This window comes from Glycine max, chromosome 5, assembly GCF_000004515.6.
Source record: "Glycine max cultivar Williams 82 chromosome 5, Glycine_max_v4.0, whole genome shotgun sequence".
In the NCBI taxonomy this organism is placed as follows: Eukaryota; Viridiplantae; Streptophyta; class Magnoliopsida; order Fabales; family Fabaceae; genus Glycine; species Glycine max.
In genome coordinates this window covers 42,077,602-42,091,914 of record NC_038241.2, presented here as the reverse complement: position 1 = coordinate 42,091,914, position 14,313 = coordinate 42,077,602, and the positions used below count along the sequence as shown (strand labels likewise).

The window sequence follows — 14,313 nt, the reverse complement described above, 5'->3', positions numbered from 1 at the left end:
TATTTTTTAAATAATAAATCAAACATAGGAAACAAATATTGTCAACTTCAAATTCCTGGAGAGAAAAAATTCCTTATATCAAAAGCCCCTTATAGTCATACTCTATTCAAATATACAAATCTCATCCTATCAGACAATATCTAAGTTTCATGGCTAGGTTGGCATCTTGAGAAAAGAAACAACTACCTTTAAATTTAAAATTTTCTCATCACTTTTTTTTCCATGGAGAGCAGAGGTAGGGAGAAGCAAGACAAAAAAAGGTTAATAACCTGTAGTGATACTGTACAACTCTATACATAGAAAAAGAACAACCTTGGTCAAAAAAAGGAAAAGAAAAAGAACAGCCGCTGGGTGCATATAAATCAAAGAATATAAGGAAGACAACTATTACAAACTCAACACACCATGCAAGCAAACTAATTGAAAATGAAAAGAATATGAAAACAAAAATCAAATGAATGAAATTAATATGAAATAACACAGAAAAAATGCTTTACGATATACATCTTACTACCAAAGGTGACCCCGTTTCTTTTTCATGGATTGCCTTCAACAATGACACAAACTTCACAAGGTAATCTTTAGAGAACCACTGAAGCTTCAATTTACGAGACCGGGGAACAGTATTTTCATGATTGACGGTTTGAAGGTTCATTTGGGTAGATGGATGGAGTTCTGCCAATGGACAAGTCAGACCTAAAGTCACACAGCAGCTGCCACCAACCTCAATAACCTGGAAAGAATAATATAACATAATACAATAAGCAAAACAAAAAAATTGATCAATAATTGGGTGGGAGGAGAGGAGGAAGAACAGCCAATGTTCCATGTTATAAGTGGGAACAGATTTTGGAAATTAGGCTTAAATCTGTTTTTAATCTCTAAAAATATGGTTAAATTTGGTTTTAATCCTCTACTTTTTCTTTGGTTAACCAGAGGTACATCTTAGACTTCTTATTTGACATCCAACTAATCCTCTTTCATAGGGTTGGCCCATTTTGAGATAAAATGATACTTCCAATTGCAACTCCATACCCAAGCCGGGGGTTGAATCCTGGATCTTGGTTAAGGGATCCAAGTATCGAACCACGTGTGCCGACAACTTTTGGTTTTAATTCTCTAATTTCAAAAAATAAATTTTACATTTTTTAAAATGTTTTCTATCATTACTTAGTCGTGACATGACATGAATTTAGCTATATCATATCAACAACCATTCAAAGCTGGCAATATATTTTTTTTTTTTTGAGGATTAAAACAATTTTATCATATTCATAGGGACTAAATATATTTTACTCTTAAAAATTATTTACTCATGAAAAAGGATGTTCCTCGCATCTTCCATGTTATTGATCATTATGCATTGCTTTATAAGGAGGATTGTGGGATGACATCAAGAGTTCAAAATCCACTGATTTTGTCTTTTTCTAATGTCAGGTATTTCCGGTGCTACGTAGCCCCAAAAATATACTTACCATCTCAGTAATGTCAGCAATGGAGCAACATGAATCAATTCTGAAATATGGAGAGACAGACGCATCTGATGATAATGAGTACAGCTGCTTAAGATCTTCAATGCATAAAAGCACATTCCCTCCAATCACAAAGAGTGATCTCGAGAGCCATGATTCCTCTGTAAGTTTAAAACTATGGACAACTTAATGTCTGTAAAATAATAATTAATAAAAGAACACAGTTTGAAGACATTTTAAAAAGATTTTTGCCCAGTCAAAAAATAAAAGATCGTTTCTGAAACCTTCAAGAGGTAATATTAGTGAAGGTAAAATTGAAGAAAATTCCCACCAAAAGTGGATTCACACAATCATCCAATCAAATGAGTAACTCATTGATCCTACTTCCTCCCATCTAAGGAAATAATCTTTTGCAATAAGGCATTTCACATCTAGTTTTGAGAGATCTTTTATATAATATCATCTTTCAGAATTCAGAGCAGTAAATTAATCTCGAAGAAGGTTTGACAAAAAAATAAAAATTGACTGCCGTCATTCTCATTAGAATAGAAAGGAAAAAGAACTGTATAAAATACTAGAGAGTTCACAAAAAAAAAGGACTACAGAGAAGCTTACCACTGCCATTTTTACAAAAGAGGAGCACCATTGCATACTGATATATGCTCACATTTGAACCACCACATATTTGATTGTCAAACAACTCAACCTGGACCTGCTCCAAACTGCCATTTAAATTTCCACAATGCGCCTATTATAACAGGAAGAATTGAAAAACAAAAAAAAAAAAAGAAATAAAATATATTCTTAAATCATATCTATAGAGCAATTAATAATATCAATACTTGCATAAAGACATACACCTTTTTAATATATGGATGTTTATGTATGAAGGGCAAAAGGTAAATCACCTTCTTATTGAGCATCTACCATTTCCACCACATGAATCAAGCACGTGTATGGTACATAGTAGTTCTCTTGATTTCTCAATGCTTCTTGTTACAAAAAGATACGTTTCCCCATTCTCAAAATTTACCCTGATGAGCCAAAAGAATTATACTCAGAAAGCTACTGCTTCTTTAGTTGATGTAAGTATACAAGTTAACTAACCTTAACACCTGAAGTCCCATTCCTACTAGCACCTCACAAACTTCTTCAATCTTGTGGCAACTCAAAACACTCAAAAGTGTTCCTGGATGGTATATTAAAGAGGGATTCAATAGCTACATAAGCAACAATGAACACAGAAAGATTTATAGATCAATTTAGTTGAATTAATATGCATTTCTCTATTTTGTTAAATTAAAGGAGGGGGGGGGGGAGGGGGGGGATGTTAAAATAAAAGGGGTGTTCATTTTTCAAGCTGCTAAAACATAGATGAAATATTAGCAACTTGGCAAGTATGAAATGCCGTTATTCACATTCAAAGGAAGTGAAAATTAAGCCTGTTAAGGGTTCATTTGGTTAAGATTTTTGTAGAATTGATTTCAACAACAACAACAACAACAACGCCTTATCAAGTACCATACTTCTATCCAAATCATTAAGTTCGAGATCCTTTTTGATAACCTTTCTTATAGTCTTTTTGGGTCTTCCTCTGCCTCAAATTGTTTGCCTTTTCTCCATCTGGTCTACTCTCCTCACTACAGAGTCTACCGGTCTTCTCTCTACATGCCCAAACCACCTAAGTCTATTTTCCACCATCTTCTCTACAATAGGCGCTACTCCAACCCTCTCTCTAATAGCTTCGTTTCTAATTTTATCCTGTCGAGTCTTACCACACATCCACCGCAACATCCTCATCTCCGCTACACCTACTTTATTCTCATGTTGGCTCTTGACCGCCCAACATTCTGTTCCGTACAAAATCGCCGGTCTTACCGCAGTCCGATAAAACTTTCCCTTTAGCTTGATCGGTACCTTTGCATCACATAACATCCCCGATGCTTTTCTCCATTTCATCCATCCTGCTTGAATGCGATGATTCACATCCCCTTCAATTTCTCCATCATCCTGTATTACAGACCCAAGATATTTAAACCGTGTGACTTGAGGGATAATATGATCTCCTATTTTCACCTCTGAGTTAGAAACCCTCCTTCTTTTGTTGAACTTACATTCCATATACTCCGATTTGCTTCTGCTTAAGCGAAAACCATGTGTTTCTAGAGCTCGTCTCCAAGTTTCCAACCTCTCATTCAACTCCTCCCTCGACTCTCCAAGGAGGACTATGTCATCTGCAAAAAGCATGCATCTCGGCGCTATCTCTTAGATTTGTTCCGTGAGGACATTCAAAATTAAGGTAAAAAGGTAGGGGCTAAGGGTTGACCCTTGATGCAAACCAATTGTGATGGGAAAATCGTCTGACTCTCCACCCTGTGTCCTAACACTAGTCGATACCCTATCATACATATCTTGGATAGCTCGAATATATGCAACCCTAACCCCTTTCTTCTTTAGAGCTTTCCACAAAATCTCTCTAGGCACTCTATCATACGCTTTCTCCAAGTCAATAAAAATCAAGTGCAAGTCTTGTTGGTCCATGCGATATTGCTCCATCACCCGCCGTAATAAATAAATCGCTTCCATGGTCGACCTTCCCGGCATGAAACCAAATTGATTCTCAGTAACTTGAGTCTCCTTTCTTAATCTCCGTTCGATCACTCTTTCCCATAATTTCATGGTATGACTCATGAGCTTGATTCCCCTATAATTTGCACAATTTTGTATATCCCCCTTGTTCTTATAGATTGGCACTAACGTGTTTCTCCTCCATTCCTCCGGCATGCGTTTTGACCTCATAATTTCATTAAAGAGTTTGGTGAGCCACTCAAGACCTCTATCTCCAAGAGTTTTCCACACTTCAATAGGTATGTTGTCTGGTCCCACCGCCTTACCGTTACTCATTCTTTTCAACGCTTCCTTTACTTCCTGTTTCTGAATCCGACGATAGTACTTATAGTTCCGGTCCTCTTCTCTTGTGTCTAGACTGCTAGAGTCATATCCATATCCATCATTAAATAAGTTGTGAAAATACGCCTTCCACCTTTCCTTGATATCTTTTTCATGCACTAAGACTTTGTCTTCTTCATCCTTAACACACTTTACTTGATCCAAATCTCTAGTCTTCCTCTCTCTACCCTTAGCAAGCCTATATATAGATCTTTGTAGAATTGATTTCAAAAGAATTAATATTGAAAGCACTGATTTTAAAAGAATTGATTTGTGATTTGAGATTATTTTAAAAATTAGCTTAAAAGAATTGTTTTTGTTTTCATAAAATAAAAGTAAAATCATCCTTAGAGGTAATAAAATTAACAAAAGGAACTAATGTAAGCTTAAAAGAAACAATCAAATAAAGAGACAAATTGTACTGTGTTGTGCTAAATTATCAATATGCACATTTAGACAGAACAAAAGTTAAAGTTCCCTGGAGTTGCTGTCATGAATTAACTTTTACTGAATTGTACTGTGTTGTGCTAAATTATCAATATGCCCATTTAGACAGAACAAAAGTTAAAGTTCCCTGGAGTCGCTGTCATGAATTAACTTTTACTGATGCAATATCAAGTCTGTTTTCAGCCAAACGTGATAAATGCAATGGAACTTCATTTTAACAAACACAAATGGCAGTTTGAAAGAGGAGACAATTGTTAACCCCTAGAGCAGAAAAGGAGGTTCATCATTTTAGAGAAATTAACATGATAGGCATGAATAAAAGGAGACAAGTAAATCTAATAAAAGTGAAAGAAACAATTAAGTTCCTGGGGCCAACAAAAACCAAAGGCTATGGCCTAACCTGACCCATTAGAAGCAATGTTGATTAGTAGCAAATAGAGCTTCTTATGGCTGCTCAGCAATACTGCAACTTCGCTGCAAAGGGGAAAAAATTACATGTGCCATTTCAGGAATGTGCAAAATTTTTAGCTTATAATCACCACAGAACAATGTGGAAAGGGATACTTTAAATAATGATCATATCTAAAGTGTTCATTTTGGAAAGTATCATATAACCCATATGGTAGATACCAGTAATGGATCTAGAACTTTTGGGTGGTCAAGGGAACCTATGAAGAATAGAAACAGAAAGAAGTACAGAATCTTTTAATACCAAAATAACTTGTATCATGTCTTTATCATGACACATTTTAAATTATAAAAGACCAATTATGAAATATGCTTTAAAAAATTTCAAATTATTTTATCTATATGATTGAGGACGAGCCTAGCATTGCGGTAAAGTTGTGCCTTGGAAACCTTGTCATGGGTCCGAATTTGGAAACAACCTTTTTGCATATGCAATGGTAAGGTTGCGTACAAAGACTCTCCCTCATATCTTTGCCTAGCAAGGAGCTTTCTGGCACTAGGGTAGGTTAATACAGATATTTAACAACAATCAACCATAAAGTCACTACTTTTACACATAATTCAAAATTTTTTTTTGGAAGGCCACATAATTCAAAATTAAAAAGAATTAAGTCTTACTTGTTGATTCCATTCTAAATCATAATTAGTTTCACATGATTACTATTATTATAAAAAATGAGTTATCTTAAATAATTATTCACTATTCCTTTCAAATTAAAATATAATTTGAGAGCATCATTTTTTTTGGGTACAGCAAAACTTAAGTATTGAGATACCTAAAGGATGGTGTTTAAGTCCTCTTCAATGATTTTACTACCCAATTTATAGAAGTTAGGTAACTATCCATTTTCTGTGTGGAGAAGATCAAGTCCTAGTCAAGAGAGTAGATCAAATTATGAGCAATCCAATCACTCAAGGCATAGAGAGACCCAAAAAACTATAGGCAAAAATCATTAAGAAGGATTTAGAGGTCAATAATTTGTTTAACATAACTAATGAAAGAACATTACAGCAATGTTTGATCAAATGTTATCGGCCCCAAATGGTGGAAAAAGACTAAGTTGTTATTGCTGTTGTTGTATCTATGGTTGTAAAACTCGAGTGTTCACTCATAAAGTTGTCCCAGTTTATGAGCATACCTTTCCAAATCACATTGACTCAATGCTGGAATTGTTTTGGGTAGGATCGCTCAAACTCGGATGCGATTGGTCAAAATTGCAAGCTCAAACCTCATTTTGCAAGTTCATGTCTTCACCAATGTTACAACAAAACAACGTAGAGTTGTGGCTAGACTCAAACATTTAGGCTTAGCTCTCTCGCATCCTCTCTCACTCAATTAGGGCTTATCTTTCTAGCGTAACAGTCCACATTTTGATGTGTCAAAGTCATGTCTCTCCCGCCAATACGGGTTGGCAGATCTAGACGAGTGTTCTGCTCACACTAGCTGTGATGTGAGTTCAATTTTTAGATTTCTCTTGTTGGTAGGTGATATGTAAATTCCACTATAGATTCTCGTTGAGGTCGGTGGTCTTCCATGGCCTTGCAAGGGGGTGTGCTATCCCTTAATTTGAACTTTTTTCACCAAAAAAAACAAAAAAGAACATGTCTCTCCCTTGACTTTCTCTTGCTCATCTCTTCAACTGTGTTGAAGTCATGTGTCTCCCTCAGTTGTGTCAAAGTCGCCTCTTCTCTCAAACCTTCCTTTGCTATTTGCGAAAGGCAAAAGCTCCTTCCTCGGTCATAGCGACCCATTCAACTCAAGTGAGCCCATTTTTGGTGAAATGTTTTCACTATGACTTGTCATTGATAAGCTCATTCACATTATTCAACACATGTAATTATAAATTTGATAGTTTTTGTTCCATTTCCTTAGTGGTATGCCTATTATTCTGACATGTTTTTATATATTATAATTATAATTATACTATATAACTATAAATCTCATGTTGTAGTCTTGGTCTCTGTGTGTGACTCACATAATGTCAGATATTGGTGGGTTTGGATCTTTGTGGTTGGTTGGCTACTTTGCTTTATTATGGAGTTAAAATGTTGAATGTTAAAGAGTATTGTGTTTATGTATATATGTCATTTATAGGGCTTTAATATTCTTTCTTATATTAGGTAACTTTTATGAGTTTAAGAAATTATGAGTCAAATCTACGGAAGCTCCATGAGTTTACTTAGACTCTCAAGTTTAATAACTGTTGAAAGGGTTTACTGTAATGTGTTGTGTCTTGGATGACCACACTTAGTCTTTATAATAAGCAAATAGAAACAGTATTGATTACATAGGATCAATCTAATAATGAGTAATAAGGACTAAATCCCTAATTACTATCTAATAATAAATAGGAGAATAAAATATAATCCGATAATAACATTGGTTGTATCCATTTTCCTCCATTTTCAAAAAATCAAATTTACAAATTCTTTTACACTTCTGACCAGTACACTTAACTCTTCCACCTTATGCATAAGCAAAATCTTAGGGTAGATAATAGATGGGAGGTTTCAACTTAAACACTTTGAGGGAAGGATGCCACTTAGACAAGTCCTGATATTTTACAACTCCTTAGAGTCACTGTCAAATGTAATTAACAGCAAACCATAGGAAAGTACCAACTGGTTGATGTATTGGAAAGATAAGAAGTGAAATTATCACTTATAAACAATACATGAAATTATGTGCAAGGTTAAACATTTGGTAATCAAGCAACAAAATATTCTCAGAATTCAATGAAATGGCCAACTGAACATATCCTAAACTTCATTTTGAAGATGAAAGATCCCCATGGGAAAATCATGCCAAAAAATTAAAACATTAAAACGTTCTGAACACTAGTTGAGTAGTAATCCTGAAAAAAAATTATGGAAATAACAAAAGAGACCCAAGCAGACAAAACTGCTTAAAATGAAGTTATTATCCATTTGATTCCTCCCAGCAAATTCAAGCAAATGCTAGTGAATTGAATCAATTGATAATTACCTTTCAATATAGTTTGTCTCCCTCTGAAGGACACAATTACAGCGCATACAATGACTACAGACCTCACTGGCTTCAGAATCAGCAATACTTGTATTGAAATATGTCACAATCAAATCATCATTCTCTTGGGTAGAGTAATGGTGCCCAGAAAATTCAGTAGAATCATCAATGTCCAATACTTGTTTTAAATTTGGAGAAATCTGTCCTTGACTTGTCTGTTCTTGTGTATGATCAGATGCATCAACATCTAAATTCTCTTCTAATATTGAAATAATTCTCTTGGCTTTTTTTCTAATTTTTCTATTCTCCAACAAACCAGTGTCCTGGTTAGCACAAAATGCACTCTCAGCATTGTCAGCACCAGCAGCAAAATCAATTGAATGCTGCTTAGAAGTTGGGTCACAGGTAGAACTAGATAAAGAATTTCCATTTTCTCTTGCATGAAGAATTCCTTGTCTTGGGTTGTAAAACTTTTCCTTGAGCTGATTTTGAGATAAATGACCATCAACACTTCCATTCATATAATATTTGCATGGGAAATTATCAACTTTAGGCACTGACAACTCAAATTCACTGCAATCAACATCACTACAGCTTGTGTTACTATCAAAAGATACCACTGAAAAGGAATCTGCCGACAGCTGCAAAATTTCCTCCACCAAGTGTTGCCGGCGATGAAGAAGGTCTTCTTGAAAATGAGGAGGAGACGTGGGGCAAGCAGATGATGACTGAGACCCAGATATATCATGAATGGTACTCAATGGTGAGAAGTTGACATTTTCAGTCATTCTTTGTGTTCCTTGGGTGGTAACGGTGTCAGAATGGGAACTTCTATTTTGTGAGAGAGAACTACTAATTCCCTCAAGTGAGGATTTAAGGCGCTCCATGTCCACTCCTCCTGAGTCAAAATGTGAAGCCCCACTAGCATTACCAAGCAAACCTCTATAGTCAAAGTGCTGTTGTCTATGATAACTAGCTGACATATCTACAAAAGAACTATCAGATTCTAAAATATTCATGCTACTGTCATCTCCCGAGGCTAGAACTGAGTCTGAAGCATATCTTGAGATGTCACCAGACTGCTCCTGATTTGTCTTCTTTCTGATGTAATTTTCTTTCTGATGATGCAGGGAAGTGCTGCCTTCCTTTCTAGTTTCTACTGATTTGTCAGAAGCAATATCCATCCAGTCTTTAAATTCCCTCAACCAATGAATAGAGCGCTCTTTCTTCATATGCTCAACTCTATTTATCAAATCTACCATTTCAGCTTCATTGTCAGATAAATCAGGATCCTCTCTATTTTGAATATCATTTGCACAAGAGACAAAGTCCTCGTCAGAACATATGCTAGTGGTCTCTTCATTTTTTATACTGACAAGACGAGAGACCTTTCTCTGCTTGAGAAAACAAGAATAATATGAAGTTAATCCCTATGTAGATCAAAATGTAAAGAATTTGATTTTTCAACAATGAGATAGGTAAATGTAAAGATGAAATTGGCTTCTCAAATTCAACTTTCAAGAAATGAGAATAATTAGCAACAAACTCAAGGTGAAAAATAAATAATTTAATGTTTTTCATTTATACAAATACATATCCAATTTCACTAATTACATACCCTTCTGATATTGCCACCTTCAATGACAGCTTCATCCTTTGCAGGCACATAAATCCCAAAACTGGCAGGTCGCTTATGCATACTGGCAATAATTATTTGTCTCTTCCAAAAATCACTAGTGTTAATTTCTTTCTCGTCTAACTTCAACTGATTAGCACAGAAGACCAGATGTAAGTTTAGAAAGAAGAAAATCCAAATGAAGATTAGAAATGTGAAGATAATATTAAACAGAAAATGCTACAAACTACAGAAATTATATGATATCTGAAAATGACATTGAGGTAAAGTGAAATTTAAAATATCACACACAACACTGACAAGCACACATATGGACAAACACAAATGAAAGCATACTGCACAAAGCGACAAACAAATAGACAAAGATGGAGACAGATAGTTAGAGCAGGGAGGGTGTGAAAGTAAACAATATAACTTACCCTTTCTGGATAGGCAAAGAAGCTGAATACTTGTGCTCTATACCATCGAGCACAACACAAAGGATTTCCTTCCAACCACAAGCTTTGAAGATATGGAAGCCCTGCAACAAACTCTAGCTCTGAAAAATTGGAAATAATATTGTAGGAAACATCAAGTCCTTCAAGTGACTTCAAATTCTCAATCCCATGCAAAGTAGTTAGAGCATTGTTCCTCAAAACTAGTTTAACAATATGACAGGAAACCTGCAAGGTCCAACAAAATTGTATATGGGTCTCCAGAGCAAATCCCTAAATGAAAGGCATACAACTAAAACAAAAGATATTAACTTTTCTACAAATAAATTGCTTTCATTGCATTTAAGGATCCTGTCATTCAACTTTCAATCCTGAAATATCAATTCATTTTCCATGAATCGCAGAAGTCAGCACAGCAAGCAAATAAAGACATGTAGTTGGCGAAATTAATGAAATCATTTAGATTTTCATTGTAAAGAGAATGTATGAGAACACAAAAGGAACATGCTTAAAATAAATATAGCACAGCAGTTAATTATGGGAATTTAGGAACAAAAACTATTTCTATGGATATACCCTGGCAAGTGTGTGGCATGTAAGTATCTACTCCTTATATGTTTTTGCATGGTCTGATCAACATGAAAATGACACATACAACATAAATGAGCTAGTGTCTAACCAATTTTGTTCTTCCCAACATAATGTGAACTTAGAAACTTATCCTATACCTATATTTACAAATTCTATTGATCCAATTCTGCAACATTTAAATTCCTCCCCTGCAATGACTCTCCCAATCAATAAACCTGGATACTGGGAGTAGAATTTAATGGAAAAAAATGATCAGGTTAGTTTCACTCAGAAGAATTCCACATAGCCAATACTAAATTGTTTGAATACGATTGTGCTAGGAACATCCAGACTAACCCTCAAATACTCAAAATAGAAATGTGTCAAAGCCCACTAGAACAATTGTTGTTCGTATCCAAAGACAACCACAGAATTAGTAGAATAGTAATAAGCAAAGGATGAGTAGTCCATCCAAGCAATGGTCTTAGGTTGGCTGATCCCACACCATTCTAGTTTCCACTAAAATCGTTACTAGATTGCTCATCACAGGATCAACTGGAGCTAAATACTGCATTTTCAATCACACAGTAATTACATGAAGTCAGCCTGAATTTTGAAAATCAAACCAAATCAACTTCATTTGGGATCCCATCACTTGAAAATTACTGGTGCTCTATTTGAGACAAATGCATTATTCACACCGAACCTAATAGCTTAAGCTTTGGGAGTGTTTCATCCTTAGCAAGTTACAGAAAAGAAAACCATATACAAGGTGACTAATATTCTCAATCAAGGTAGCCGGAGGAATAATCTTATCACAGCCAAGAAAGGAAGAATAAAATGATTTATATTGATGTTCACAATCTCAAAAATCTCAACTGCCATACTCTGTTAAATGATAACCGTTGAGAGCCTAATTTAAGTTACTATAATAAAACATACACAATTTTACTTGTGTTGGCTTTATTCTCAACAATTTCATGAATGGCCCATTTAACGTCTCAAACCAAAACATGTACAAATTCGTAGAGCAACATTTGAAGGATGACTTCAGATTCAGGAAAAAACCAAGACAACCAAACAAAAGAAACTCCAGTTTTCCAACGATACTGATACATAGAGTCTGCTAAACTGAAAACTCTAGTTTTCCAACATGTAATATAAGCTGCAAGAGGTAGCCATCCCAAGACCAAGACCAGATAACGAAACCACATACCTGGGTGAAGGGTGCAAATGTTCTCAAGTGATTGAAACCAAGGTCCAAATGCTTCAATTTGGTACACTTATGCAGATTATCTACCTTTGCAAACTTGTTCCTGCTAAGGTCAAGCGTTTCAACCGCAGGAAGAAGCTGCAGAGACTCGTCCATGAGAACCAAGCCATTACACGCACATGACACAAACGACAAGCGGTTCCACTGCGGAGAATTCTTCACCTCCGTTATCCTGCTAGCAAACACATGCCGCAGAGCATCCTACAAACACAAAATTCCCAACACTCAGCAAGAAAGAGAGCAAATAAATAAAAAGAGTCCAGAAAAGAAACAGACTCACGGTAGAGTTGTGGCAAATGATCTTCTCGAGTGTGTGCCTGAGCTCGAGCAAGCCTTTGGCGGCGGAAGTTGACAAGTCGCAACCCCTGAGCTCCAGAACCTTCAAGCGCCCAAACGGCAAGAAGGACAAGGGCGTGGGGTCCCTGATGGGATGAGGCAGAACCGAAACGATTTTCAGCGATGTGAGGAGGCGCAGGATCCGCCGGAGCTGCTCCAGGGCGCGGTGGTCGCCGAGGTCCGACACGTAGGCTCGGAGGTAGTCCACCGGAGCGCCGGCGAGGAGGCTTTCGAGCTCGTGCAGCGCCTCCAGCCGGGATTGCACGTAGTGGAGACCCGCCGGATTTAGCTTCAACACCAAGGCTCCTTCGATCAGAGGACCCGCCTGGTTCTCCACGAACTGCACCAGCTTCTCCAGGTACCGATCTCCGGTCACAATCTCCATTCTCCACCGATGAGGTTGCCTCGCACGCCTTTCACGCCCGAATTAGGGTTTGACGAGGGAAGCCAGCAATCGTCGCCGACTCCATGGAAAAAGAACAACAGAGAGAGAGAGAGAGAGAGACGCACAACAACAAGGAGAAGAAGTTCAGAAAGAGAATATGGAAATTCAGTTTAGAGGGGAGAGAGAGAGAAAGGTGGTTTGGGATTGGGAGGGATGGGCGAAAGAAAAACGGCCATGAGTAGAGTTGAGTTAGAGAGAGAGAGAGGGTGACTTTTTTTCTATCCGTTAAAATAGAAGCCACTATAAGTAAATTTATAAGAACTCCTGTAATTGTACATACTACTCACTGGAGTGAAAAGGAAGAAGAGTTGTAATGATTGAGTGTGGAGAAATTTTCAAAGGAACAATCATATTAATTGAAAGGCATGACATGTAGCGTGCATCCAGATGCCTTTAGTTCTGTTCACTTCACTGACCTGTCATATCCCAGGTATTGTCACACATTGCTTCAACACGATAATATCTGATTTTTTTGAAACAGAACCTCTTCATTCTCTACCAGTACTCATACCGGATAATATAGTTGTTAAATTATCTTCAATTCATTTTATTAAATGGTCGTTGTGGAGTACGAAACTCCCTAGTGGACCGCCGCCAAGAAAGCCAACGAGTCCACGTTGAAAAACTTAATCGAATCTGACGACGGCCGCGACGTCAACGTCGTGGACATCAACGGCCGCACCCCGCTCCTCTTCGTTGTCGGACTCAGCTCGGAGCCTTGCGTGAAGTTGCTAGCGAAGGTCGACACGAATCTGGACCAGCATGGCAAAGGTTCTCTTGGATCTCGGTGGAATCCCCAAGGTACACGAAGGTGCAGGAGATTCTGAAAGGGAGAGGAAAGAGTGAGAATTTGGAGTATCTTGTGGAGTGGAAGGACGGTAGTGCCAATGAGTAGGTGAAGGCAAAGTTTGTGGCGGAGGATTTGGTGAAAGACTATGAGGATGGCCTTGAGTACGTTGCCGTTGAGACGGTGCTTGCTAACCGCCTCTGATTGCACTATTCAATATTTAATAGACACATTATAAAGAGTCGATTTGAAAAGAAAAATTTATTAAAAATCAAATTCAAAAGTTTAAAGATAAAAAACATATTAAAATCATATTAAAATATATATTATGATTTTATCTTTAATAAATCATATTGTCTTAAAAATTTTAATGATACATTTATTAAATTTGAGAGTGAACAAAAATATTTTAATAAAATTGTCTTCTAATAAATATTAATTTTCTTAGAATACTCACTTTATTGTCAATGTAAAAATATCTTAAATATTAGTTATTTTGAAATGTCAGAA

The 14,313-nt window shown here is 36.5% G+C and overlaps 1 protein-coding gene across 6 annotated transcripts; it reads right to left on the bottom strand.

Moving 5' to 3' along the window:
- Positions 1-261: 261 nt before the first annotated feature.
- Positions 262-13,997, bottom strand: LOC100800812 (uncharacterized). 6 transcript variants are annotated; one of them, XM_006580329.4, is made up of 11 exons: positions 12,516-13,991; positions 12,179-12,436; positions 10,378-10,620; positions 9,941-10,087; positions 8,323-9,716; positions 5,269-5,342; positions 2,580-2,661; positions 2,381-2,506; positions 2,088-2,194; positions 1,476-1,633; positions 262-733 (listed from the first exon to the last, which is right to left on the bottom strand). In XM_006580329.4, the coding sequence occupies exons 1-11, from the start codon at positions 12,954-12,956 to the stop codon at positions 494-496; spliced, it is 3,270 nt and encodes a 1,089-aa protein (XP_006580392.1). In that variant the 5' UTR covers positions 12,957-13,991; the 3' UTR covers positions 262-493. The 6 variants fall into 6 exon arrangements, with proteins under 6 accessions (XP_006580392.1, XP_006580393.1, XP_040871703.1 ...); XM_006580330.4 differs by lacking the exon at positions 2,381-2,506 and having other exon boundaries at positions 12,516-13,992; XM_041015769.1 differs by lacking the exon at positions 262-733 and having other exon boundaries at positions 1,476-1,647; positions 12,516-13,996.
- Positions 13,998-14,313: the final 316 nt, after the last annotated feature.

Bases quoted from the DNA above. Each gene is read 5' to 3' on its own strand.
- LOC100800812 (XM_006580329.4), bottom strand. From the start codon at position 12,956: ATGGAGATTGTGACCGGAGATCGGTACCTGGAGAAGCTGGTGCAGTTC. The intron at 10,088-10,377 runs GTAAGTTATATT...TGTGCTAATCAG, and splicing joins TCTTTGCCTATCCAGAAAGG to TTGAAGTTAGACGAGAAAGA. The intron at 2,507-2,579 runs GTTAGTTAACTT...TTGGCTCATCAG, and splicing joins ATGGGACTTCAGGTGTTAAG to GGTAAATTTTGAGAATGGGG.